Source organism: Ochotona curzoniae, unplaced genomic scaffold (genome assembly GCF_017591425.1).
Source record: "Ochotona curzoniae isolate NIBS_2020 unplaced genomic scaffold, NIBS_Ocur_1.0 contig_883, whole genome shotgun sequence".
Lineage (NCBI taxonomy): Eukaryota > Metazoa > Chordata > Mammalia > Lagomorpha > Ochotonidae > Ochotona > Ochotona curzoniae.
The window spans coordinates 59,034,097-59,046,261 of NW_024466599.1; the positions used below are offsets into that span (position 1 = coordinate 59,034,097).

Here is a 12,165-nt window from a genome sequence, read left to right on the forward strand (position 1 = left end):
CAGAATGTATAGACAGAGAACAGGAGTAAAATTGTTAGATAACCCGAGGGCTATTTATATTTGTCAAAGTAGATGGGGACTTAGTGAGGAACACACAGTTTAACAGCAGGATTGGAAAGAGGACAGATCAGAGATAATAAAAGCTAACAAGAATCCCTTGGGTGTGAAACGAGGGCTCAGAGAAAAGGTATAAAATGAAGGCAAAGACTGAGAAATAACAGTCACTGGGGTAAGAAACAGTCATCAAGAATGGTGTCACTCCAAGGCCAAGACATCCAAGTTGCAAGAACTGAAAGTTTTGTTTTCTGAATGAAAGGAAAATAGTTGGTTAGATTTTCAATCACTTTTATTGGCCTTTCCTTCTTCCTAATTACGTGAAAACAAAGTTTACTCTGTATTTTTCAATCAGATGTCAAAAAAAAAAAAAGGTGTGTTGACATGCCCAATCCTTTATCTCAGATCTCTGGCAAGCCATAATTAGTTTCCTAGTTAAGGGCTTCCCAAGCAAATGCAATTCTGTCACTTCATAGGCATTCTCATGCTTGATGTAATGGATTTATTGGTCTCCCATTCAAATAGTGTTTCTACAGTGTCCAAAATACTTAAGAACAATTTTGTTTACTTAACCACCCACAATTTGTCCCTTGAACCTTTTTGATTAGCAAGATTCAGATTTCATTAACTGTTCACTATTTTTCTTAAACATAATTTTGTTAAATTTAATCCCACCTTTTTCATTTAAAGTAGTTGTTAATTAGTCACTGAAACAAAAAATACAAAAGGCAAAATATTTTCAAGGTTTGATCTAATTGCTAAATAGAGTATAAGAAAAAGTTATTTCAGGGGCCCAGCGCAGGCCATTGTGCTCACTTGGGGAGTGAATCATCGCACGGAAGATCTTCCTCTCTGTCTCTCCTCCTCTCTATATATCTGACTTTGTAATAAAAATAAATAAATCTTAAAAAAAAAAAGTTATTTCAGAGAAGGTGTTGTGGCCCAGCACATTAAGCAATGCTTTTGATGCCCACATCCTGTCCCTGAGAACTTGTTGGAGTCTGAGCTATTCTGCTTCCAACCCAGTTTCCTGAGCTGCAAATGCTTAGGAGGTAGCAAGTGATGGCTCAAGTACTAAAATTTCTGTCACCTACTTAGGAGAAATGGGTGGAGTTCCTGCGTACCAGTTTCAGTCTGACCCATGGCTAGCTCATGCAGACACTTTGGGAAAGCAAAAAACAAATGGACCATCTCTTCCTCTACCACCAACTTACCATTTCTGTATTCTCTGCCCATTTCACTGCAAGCTATAGATTACTAAATCTAATGCAGCACAGATATCTGATTGTGCTGTCAATATCTTTTTCATCTGTCAGGTGAAGCAAATAATACTGACATTACCAAGCTGATATAAGGAATAAATGAAATTCACAAATTCTCCAGGTTAGCACCATGTGCTCAAAACGTACTCAAGAAATTTAATGGATACTGAAATAGATTTCAATGGAAGAAATGATTTGTAGTGTTTCACAACACATCTTTAATTCACAATTTACTATTGTATATGTTATGGAGAACTAGAAGTGGCATCAAAGATTCATACAGAAATGCTAGGAAGCTGGAAATGCTAATTACCATAATTTGATCAGTACATGATACATCATACTTGAATATCATACTGCATCCTATAAATATGTATAATCATTAATACTATTAATAATATCATTGAGAACAGGAACTTGAAAAAAAATAAAAGGATTTAAAAGTAAAAATAATGATTAAAAAAGGAAAGAGCAGTTATTCCCGCTTTCCTCTGGAAGCTCAGGATTATCTGAGCAGTAACAAATTCACAAAAAGGTTACAACCATCCAAGGCAAAGCAAAGACACAAGTTAAAGTAATTTAGAAAATTTAGTTCAACCTCTTAGACCATTCCAGGGAAGGGGCCAACGAATCACTTGTAACAGAAACTAGTTTTGGTGAGTGGCACCTTTGTGAACAGTGAAAGAAGCCGCTACAATCATTCATAAATTAAAAACCAGAAATCAAGCAACTGAGTAGTAGTATACATAGCTTACATTTTATAATTCCTAAAATTCTCTTTCATCTTCTACAAAACAGCATTTTTTCCAGTAACATTCATAAAAGTGACGTGTTTAAACAAAAGCTGATTGACACTATATTTAAATTTAATTGTCCTCATTAATATAGTTAGTTTGTATTCAAAATCACTATGTTGTGTTGCTTAATTTTCATTTTACTGCACTAACGAGAACAAAAGCAGATGCTGCATTTTAACCCTGGGTGTATTTGTACTAAATGAAGTGGAATGATATTATAGTGTACTGAACAGCTGGCATTTGCTGTTTCTAAAAGATGATGAGACAAGTGATTCATCTCATGTCACAGGTCAGTGTGTGAGCAACCACCACAACATCATGTTACCTGTAGCAACATGATTTCAGTAAAACAACAGGCACTATTAACACTGACTCTGGCTGGAGCAGGAGTTTGGCCTCGCAGTTAAGATGCTGAGTTAAGGGGTCCAGCAGCGTGGCCTAGAGGCTAAAGTCCTCGCCTTGAACACACCAGGATCCCATATGGGCGCTGGTTCTAATTCCGGCAGCCCCACTTCTCATCCAGCTCCCTGCTTGTGGCCTGTGAAAACAGTCGAGAACAGCCCAAAGCTTTGGGACCCTGCACCCGCGTGGGAGACCCGGAAGAGGCTCCTGGCTTCAGACCGGCATAGTATCGGCCGTTGTGCTCACTTGGGGAGTGAATCATGGGACGGAAGATCTTCCTCTCTGTCTCTTCTCCTCTCTGTACATCTGCCTTTCCAATAAATAATCTTTTTTTTAAAAAAAGATGTTGAGTTAAGCAGCTGACAATGGACATCTTAGTGCCTGGGTTCAAGTCCAGCTTCATTCTTAAGCTCAGCTTTCTGCTTACTCACGACTCCTGTGACCCCATTAAGAGATCTGGATTAAGCTCCAGCTCTGAGTGTGGGCTTGGCCCCGCACTGGCTGTTGTGGATATCGGGATGAACCAGCAAATGGCTACTCTTTTCTGTTCATCTTTGCTTGTCTGCATCTTTCCATCTCTCAAATAAATAAAAAAAGAAAAATTAATGATTTTGATTTTTCTTTTGTTTATGTTTTTCTGATTATTTTATAACTGTTTTTTATAAAGAAAGTTATGCTCATCACATAATTCCATGTTTATGTGAGTTGAAACCCATTTTTAAATTAGGACCTTTTATTCTTTTTAAAGGGTTTGGTACAAAACTCAAGTATCAAAACATAGCCAACACAGCTGGCCGTATGACAAAAGAGCATCACTCCCATCTGGTGGCAGACATTAAAAATATTGAGCATACTCTCCAGAAACAAATTAATCTAACTGTAGACGATATGGCTGTCAGTTAAACTCTTATTTCCGAAATGGAGAACTGCCAAACAGTCTACCATATAATCTCAATTGAAGGAAGTATTTATATAATATTATATAGCTATGTAGGCATATCTGCATATATCCACAGATAGATATCTACCGTAAAAATAAAGAAATGTTCACATTAAAGCATGAGATTATATTTGCAAAAGATGAAACAATAAATATACATTATAGATCATTAAATAAATATTACAGTATATAAGAAAAGTAGTTACTTTTACCCAAATCTGGTTAGTAATATATATGTTTACATATTTTTAACAAGGAAAACACAGAGGATTTTTTAAGTGACATTTCAAATGCTTTTTTCTTCTGCAACCTTTCATTAAAACAGGTAAACCAGAGCAAGAGTTGAACCTAGTGGTAAACATGCTGTATATGATATCAAGCTGTGAGTTCAGTTCCCAGATCAAATCCAACCTCTGGCTGGCTCAGCCATGCTCGTCTCTTTGACTTTCTCTCCCCCCCTCGCTCTGTCTCTTTCTTTCTGCCTTTCATATACTATCACTAATAAAATGGCAATAGAAACTGGAAAATTTATCCAGGAAAGAAAAAAATTATCCAAGACAGAAAACAGAACCTAGCCTGACAATATTTCAGTAAAAAAGTAATGGGGAAAATATGTACAAACTGGAGTCAAAGCTGATACAACAAAGAAACAGGCTTAACGGAGTTCACATAATTCACTTTTTGGTTTCCATATAATTAAAAGCCTTGAACAAAAATGTATGCATAATTTATTGTGACGCTGTATTGTCACCATAGAAACCACTCAAATACCAATCTTATAATCTTATATATAAGGTAGGTTCTCAATAATCATATTCTCTGTACAGACAGGAAAATGGCACAGTAAGAATTCATTTCATACTTTTTCCTTTTGGAAAATTCACACACAAACTTCTGTATTTTTTGTAATGTGGAAGAAATGCATCATATAGCAAAAAAAAGTACTTCAGTTCTCAGTCATTTTCAGTTCTAAATTCCCTAATTTTACACATAAACATCTTCTGTAGATTTAAAATGCACTGAAGGAATGAACTATTTATGAATTACACAAAAGTGATTCCTTATAACGAATCTACTATAGAAAGAGGGAGAATATGGATCACATTTTAAAGTATAAAAATGAATTCACTTTTTATAACTACTTTCAGCAATGTAAACTGTAGCTGTTTAGCTTCTGTGATAATTATCTTTTTGAGTAATTTATAAATTCAATTACAGAATTCACTAAACTCTAAACTCATAGGACACCATACAGATTACTTATGATGTTGCAAATGGGTTAGAAATGCTCCTCTTCGTAGGAGGTTACTTCCCAATCAGGCCAATTTAGAACAGTTCATTAAGCATCAATGACATTGTTTATCAGATGTTTAGCATTATGTCATATGTTGTAGATTCACAGAAGGAAATAAGGAACGAAATTGCAATGAATTCTGTTCAATCCTACTGCGATGGTCTGTGCTTCATTAGCTTGCTAATGGTGAAGGCCATATTCTCAGTAATGTTAGAGGTTTCCATTTTAATGGTCTTTGATTAAATATAATAAGCATATTATTCTGTTTATGAATTTGCATTTCTAAAGTTATTTCTACAGGAATTACCCATAAATTACTCTGTTAGCCATGCCACCTATGTTCCACTAAGTGGAAAACCATCACAAGCCTCTAGTAAACAGCACGATCCTAAGAGTCAGCCTGTATTACTATAATAGCAAAGGTATCCATTTCTGTGGCGATAATTCCTCTTCTTCATGCATTCCATAAGCTTCCAAGCTACAGAGTATGTACTATTACCTACATTCCACACTCAAGAAGAGATTAAGTAACCTACTCAAGGTATCAACACGAATACTGGCCTCAGAATTAATCCTCCCGAACTACAAAGTCTGCACAATGGTAAGACAGAGCTAATAAATCAAATGTAAAATAAAAGTAATAGTGCAACTAAAAAAAAAACCAAAAATAAGAAACTAATAATAAAATCAACAAATAATATTTAAATTTCGGCTTCTGAATTGATTTATACGTGTCTCAAATAGATCAAAATTATTTTCAAATATATCTAGTCAGTAAGCCCATTCTGATACCAACTGTAATTATATATATAAAGTAATACTGAAATGAGAATTTTATCAGTCCTATTTAAAAAAATCAAATAAATTGCTTCATTCAAACATTGTTCCTAGTTGCTTCATTTGTTTAAAATAGAAATGATTTCAAAATTTTATAAATCACATTATCAACATTTAATGATATAATCCATTTACATATTAGATTATTTTCAGCATTTAATCATACAGTCTGCATCTGGACTAGCCACATTATATTCCTAAAACTTCATTTCTGTTATATATACTAATTTCTTAATATATTGCCAGGTGCCACTTAATAATATTTTCCATACTTCTTTTTTGGCATCAAAAATTAGAAAAGAGAATGACCATTGTAATTATTTAAAAATTTTCAAAAGTATCTTGAGATTTAGTATTTGTTATTTTTCTACAAAAATCATTGAGGAGCTTGTCACAGTGTTTCTTAGTTAAAATAGCTTAAATAACATTGTGGTTATTAGTTCTTTCCATATCACATAGTTAGCAATCCAGGTATTTTTTCTGGTGGCTTCTGGTTAATAAGTCTTTAGACAGGTTTGCAATATTCAGTTTATCATGGTATAGCACTTCCTCTTGGATATACTTTGGCCTTTTAACATATTTACAGAATTCAACTTCTTCCTTTAGACTTTGTTTCACCAGTGAAGAAGTATTCATAATATAATGTGCTTCATCATTTTTAATTGTTTTTTATCCATAATCCAAAATACTTCTCTCTATATTTTATGTTTTGTGTCCTTAGAGATAAACGGACCGCAAAAAAATCAATTTTTAACTTTATGGATTATTTTTTAAAGTACTCTTTCCTAGTAATTATACTTTTTATTATAAAATATCTGTTGATTTTATTTTTAATTATTTTATTGAGTTTTTTTCCACTAGAAAAGCAGATCACATTTATAGAGGGAAGAAGAGACAGATGGCCAAACGGTGGCAATCGCCAGAGCTGAGCCAATCTGAAGCTAGCAGCCAGGTGCCAGGAGTTTCTTCAGAGTATCCCACAATGTGCAGAGTTCCAAGGTTTGGGGCCATTCTCTACCGCTTTCCCAGGCTACAAGCACAGAGCTGGATGGCAACTGCAGCAACCAGGACATGAACAGGCACCCATAAGAGATTCCAGCACTTGTGACATGATGAGTTAGCCATTGAGCCACTGAGCCAGGTCCCTGAATTCTTGCGAAAGATATTTTTAACCAATCAAAATGTTAGTTTTTTAATTATAATTTAATATTTCAAACAGGATGTGAACATATATTAGGATGTGATCTTTTTTCATTATATATTTATATATATTACATGTAAATCATATAGTTTTTAATTTCTGTATTCCTAAGAGTTATTTCAGTATTTTTTCTAATTTCCTAATAAATTATTTTTTGGTTTTGTCATAAACTTAATAATAATATATTTCAATTTCCTAATGCAGCTTATGATTACAGAACGTGATCTATTGAAATGCTTTTGGAAATTAAGAAATGTCTAGGCATTATTTTCAAGGGCTAACATTCCTATTCTAACAACAAAATTTCTCCAAGGGGAATCTTTTCATTTCAGCATTGTAAAATAAATGAGTAACTGATATATTATTACTGGAGTGAGGTAATCTTTTCTTTGATACTCATACTAAAATATTTTTATCAACATCAAATCACTAATGTCATTCATTTACTGCAACACATAGATTTCACCCAGAACACTCTAAATTGGTTTTACATGAGAGACCAAGAGCTAGCTACATGTACAGTTTCACTGAATTTTGCTATCAACTTTACTGCATCACTAAATGCTGCTGTGAATTTTATTCAGTAAATTTGCATGTAATTATCACCATAGTTTAGTTATCTGTCTCTGTTCTATATTTTATAAGTTGGGCATGTATATCTAGCTTGTATCTACATAAATGTAACTAATTTATATCTAACATTTTCTTATCTTTCCTTTCTTATTCTCTTGTTCTCCAAGGGTTAACAGTAATGTCAATCCAGACATTAGGATTTCATTGTATGGGAGGGAAGCAGTCAGCCTCCATAATACTATAGGGAGTTGATATTTGATAAACAAAATCCTACTTTAAAAGTCACATTTTAAGAACATGAGACCAGGAAAGATCATGAGACCAGGAAACATCATGAAGATGTCAGGAGACATGATAAGGATGCTAAGACCAGAAGAGCTTTATTTTTTATACCCTTATGGATGGAAAGTCCTAAAATAAAGGTCTTTGAAGAACTGTGTTTCATAAAGAAGCTTCAGGGTCAGCATCTCGGTCTTAGCTTTTTTCAATATGTGGAATCCACCTGCATTCCTTCAAGTGGCATTTCTAGTCACATCCAGAATTAACGGCTATGGAAATATGAATGAGCTACGATAACAGCAACAACAAAACATAGTAATAAGAAAAATGACAGAAATGTCCTTGATTGACTGCAAGATATTATATAAAATATAGCTGTTAAAGGGCTGAATTACTCCTACAATTACGTTAAAAAAAGAAGAAGAACTGTGAGAAATGAACTTAGATATTTAGGTGAGGCTATTGCTAAGCAGACTTGAAAGAGTAATGTTTCATTTTTTCCATCCTGCTTATAGTAAAACGTTACAGGGAAGAGAGAAATAAAACAAAATTAAAGCTAATCAGAAGCAAGACTGGACATGCTTGGACAGAAATTCAGCTATGTAACTAGATAACCTTTTGCTAATATTGTACGGATTGAAAAGCTGAGAGTACTCAGTCATAGGTAATCAAGGAACTAAGAACAAAGGTTTGAGCATTTTGCCCTTTACCAAGCACTCCAGCATTTCATTCCCAAAAACAGTCTAACCTGCCTCCCATCCCAGTCTGTGCTTCCTTATCCTCAGGGAGCAAGCCCAAGCAAGGTTGAGATGTCTGCAAAGAAGCTGGTCGGGTCTCTATTCATTCCTCCATATTCTTGGGATTCCCCCAGCCCTGGGAACAAGACCCCAAACTATTTAAAGCCCAGTCTGCTGAAGGGCTGGAGCCCCTGCCACATGTTCCACCCCACCCATGCAAGCAGTCAGTCACCCTCTATGGATTTTTGAAAATAAATCTCTTTGATAACAAACATGGCTTGGCTGTGAATTCCTTCTCTCTCTTTCTCTCTCTCTTTATTCTGCATCTGTGTCCCAACGGAAGACTCTCTGAAGAGATTAGGAATATGATTAAAGGAACTCCTCCGTCATCAGGAAGCCAAAAATGGAGATAGAGGTATGCAGGAAAATCTATGGAGGAGCCTGTCTTGCACTGCACCTGCAAGATAATACTAAGAAACATCAAAAGAAACTTTGAAGTGTTGTTATTGGTAGAAACACATTAGCTTGTAATGAAATGCACAGGGAAAGGATGAAATTTCTAATGGTCACTGGATTCTGAAAATTCTAAAAGAAGGAAACATTTGTAATAAAAGTATCACAAAGACTCAGTTGAAAATATCTGCAGTTCTTCATGAAAAAAAATGATGATGATGATGATTCTCAAGCTGGAGGAGCCAGAGGACAGAGACTTGACTGAAAAACCATGATTCATAGGCCAAGAAATATAATAGAGTTTTTGTAGGTACATTTGTAAATTTCTTAAAGCTAGTAGTAATTCATTTTTACTTCTGCTAACTCCCTTTAAAGAAAAAAACATTTGCATTTATCTTCTTCCATTTATTTAAAGGGCAGAAAGATAGAGAAAGAAATGGAAACAGAGAAAAATAGATCTTATAGCAGTTGAGTCATTTCCCAAATTCTGCATGTGGTCTAGGCCAGAGCTAGAAGTCCAGAACTCAGTTCAAGTCTCTCAAGTCTCCCATCTCCGTGGCTGGGACCTAAGTACCTTAGCTCTAACCTTTTGTATCCCAAGATGTGTAGCAGCTGAAAGCTGGAATTGGAAGAGTAATGACTTGAACCCAGGTACTCAGAAAAAGAATGTATGCATCTGAAGTAATATCTTCACCACTACACTAAATTCTTATCAACACATTCTCCCTTTTTAAGTGAGAGTCTGTAACTACTATTTTATGTCCATCTTATCATTATACTCTGGGAGCATACATTTGTTCTGCAATTTATTTAGGCATGTGGATGTACCAAAGACAAAAAGAAACTTTGCTTGGGGATGGATTATAAACTGATCCTTAATCATACCTAATTAAAACAATGAGATTTGATACTTTGGTGATGATCAGGCCAGACACTGTGGTGTAGAAATATAAGACACCAATAAAAAAGATTTATTTATTTGAAAAGATGAGTGAGAAAGAGAAAACACAGAAAGGGAGACAGAAAGAGATTAATTCTATCCACTGATTCCTCAAGTGATAACAATTATTGAAGTGGTCCAGGCTAAAGCCAGGAGCCAGGAACTCTATCCTAGTCTCCCACAGGAGTGATAGGGGCCCTTGTACTCAGACCATCTTCTACATTCCCAGGCACAACAGCAGGGGCTGGATTTGGCAGGTGAAGCAGCAAGCAGTCACATTTTCCAATATGAGATGCAGTGGCTTAATTCATTGTGTGATGATGTCAGCTGCAACTGCAAATCCACTTGTGATCCAGCTTTCTGCTGATGCAGCCTGTGAGTTTGAAGATGATGGTTCAAGTATTTGGGCAAATTTCAGGCCCCTGGCTCTGGTCCAGCCCCGTCCTGGTTGATGCTGGCATTTGTGAGTGAACCAGAGAACAGCAGGCCTCTCTCCCTCCCTCTGTTGGATTTTCTCTCTCTCTCTCTTTTTATACTAAAAAGATGAAACTTGAATGAGATGTTTTACTTGATTTAAATGGTGTAACAGACTGAAACCTTTGGGGTCTTGAGAATATAGAGACGCTTCTTGTATCTGGAAAGGATATGAATCTTTGGGGGCCAGAGGATAGATTGTAATGAGCTGAAGAAAGATTGCCCAAATACAACAAATTCTAATTTCTAATTCCAAGTATGTTGCCCTAAATGGTAGAAGAGCTGATTCTGATTCTGATGTGAATTAGATTAAGGATGCAACACTGTTAGCAAGTAGATATAAAGGAAGGGGCCAAAACAGGCACACATGTTCTAGAAGCTGGGAAATACAAGTGAATGGCTTATCCACTCAATGGGATGCAGCCCTGCCAATACCCTGATTTTGGAACTCCATACCTCAAGATATATCAACTTTAAGTCCATGTTTCTCTAAACCACAAACTTAGTGAAAATTCATTTCATGGGCTACAGGAAACCAATGTAAAAAAGGTTTCAACTTAACTTGGTATAATGTTTTCATTATAGATACCATAAAAAGCTTGCATTTTTCACATTTAGGCATTTCCAGGGCTAACACAGCAAAGCCCACATTTCACAAAACATCAAAGATTAATTGTAAAACTTAAAAACCCTATTCTTTTTGCATTAAGAACCACCTCGTAAAAACACAAACATTGGAATATCTCATAATTCAACAGGATGAACTTTGATTCACGAACTGAAAGAAAAGTAATTCAATAAATATACATGGCTCTCAAACAGTAAAAGCACTTTTTCCTAACTGTGTATTACCATCTGAAAGTGATCAAGGAATGATTTATTTAGATTTTGAATCCATTACAGCAAATGAAGACCTCCTTCACCAAGGTCCCCTCTTTAATTATCTCATCAAGCTAATTACAAAAATCATGTGAATAATTTTCAAAAGCCACTTCAAATTCCATCGAGCAATGAGGTTGCCCATAGTTCAGGCAGTTATATATATTCAGTATTCATCATAACATGATTTATTCTCTTTCAAGGATTTCTAAATTCCTTGAAAAGTCTTGACATAATCCCTACAGAAACAGACCTAAACAAAAAGTTTTGAAGCATCCCTTACCTGAGTAACAAGTGGCTCCAACAGTCTTTCGACTGTTAGTGTCCGGATTTCCAAACTTTTGGGATCCCATTTTAAAATGATAGGTGACGTTGCTGAAGTCATGCTCCCTGTGGACATATACATATATACATATATATTATTGGTTAATAATGATGATCATTTAAATAAGCTGTTACTTTGAGAGTTCAAAATGAATACATCACTGAAGAAACATACTTAAGACCATGTGTTACTTTATGGACTAGGAAAACCTGAAGCACCAAGCTGAATGGTTATAGTGTCAAATAACATTAAAAACTAAAGTTTTATGGGAACACAGCTATTTAATCTAGTGGTTAGGATGCCCACATCTCACACTGGAATGTCTGGATTCAATTCCCAGCTCCGGCTCCTGACCCCAGGTGCCAGCTAATGCAGATGCTGGGAGACAGCAGGTAATGGCTGCTGCTGGGTCCCTGCCATGGAAATGGATGATCTGCACTGCATTCCCAGCTTCAGGCTCTAGCCATGGCTCATCTTCAAGTGCTCTAGGCATTTAAGGACGAGAAATGAATGGCAGCTCTCTACATTTATCTGTCCCTGTTTCCGTCCTTTTATCTTGGACTCTCAGGCAACAAAGTATGTCTCAGAGTAGAACATATTAAGATCAGAAAAGAAGGACACGGGAGATCTGAGGAAGAGGCTTTAAAAGTCAAGTTGGGGAGACCAATGTAGACTGCCAATAAGCAAAGTAAATCCATCACGATCACCGGATACAGGA

The 12,165-nt window shown here is 35.6% G+C and overlaps 1 protein-coding gene across 7 annotated transcripts in view; it reads right to left on the reverse strand.

Annotated features, from left to right (window-relative positions):
• Positions 1-12,165, reverse strand: part of CTNNA2 (catenin alpha 2) — a 1,062,093-nt gene that overhangs the window by 921,759 nt on the left and 128,169 nt on the right. For 4 of the 7 annotated variants that reach the window (XM_040993626.1, XM_040993625.1, XM_040993623.1 and 1 more), the window contains exon 1: positions 11,406-11,507. In XM_040993626.1, coding sequence (XP_040849560.1) covers positions 11,406-11,507 — 102 coding nt within the window. Of the gene's footprint in view, positions 1-11,405; positions 11,513-12,165 lie in introns of those variants that run through there. The other 3 variants (XM_040993624.1, XM_040993620.1, XM_040993627.1) reach the window with 1 other exon arrangement.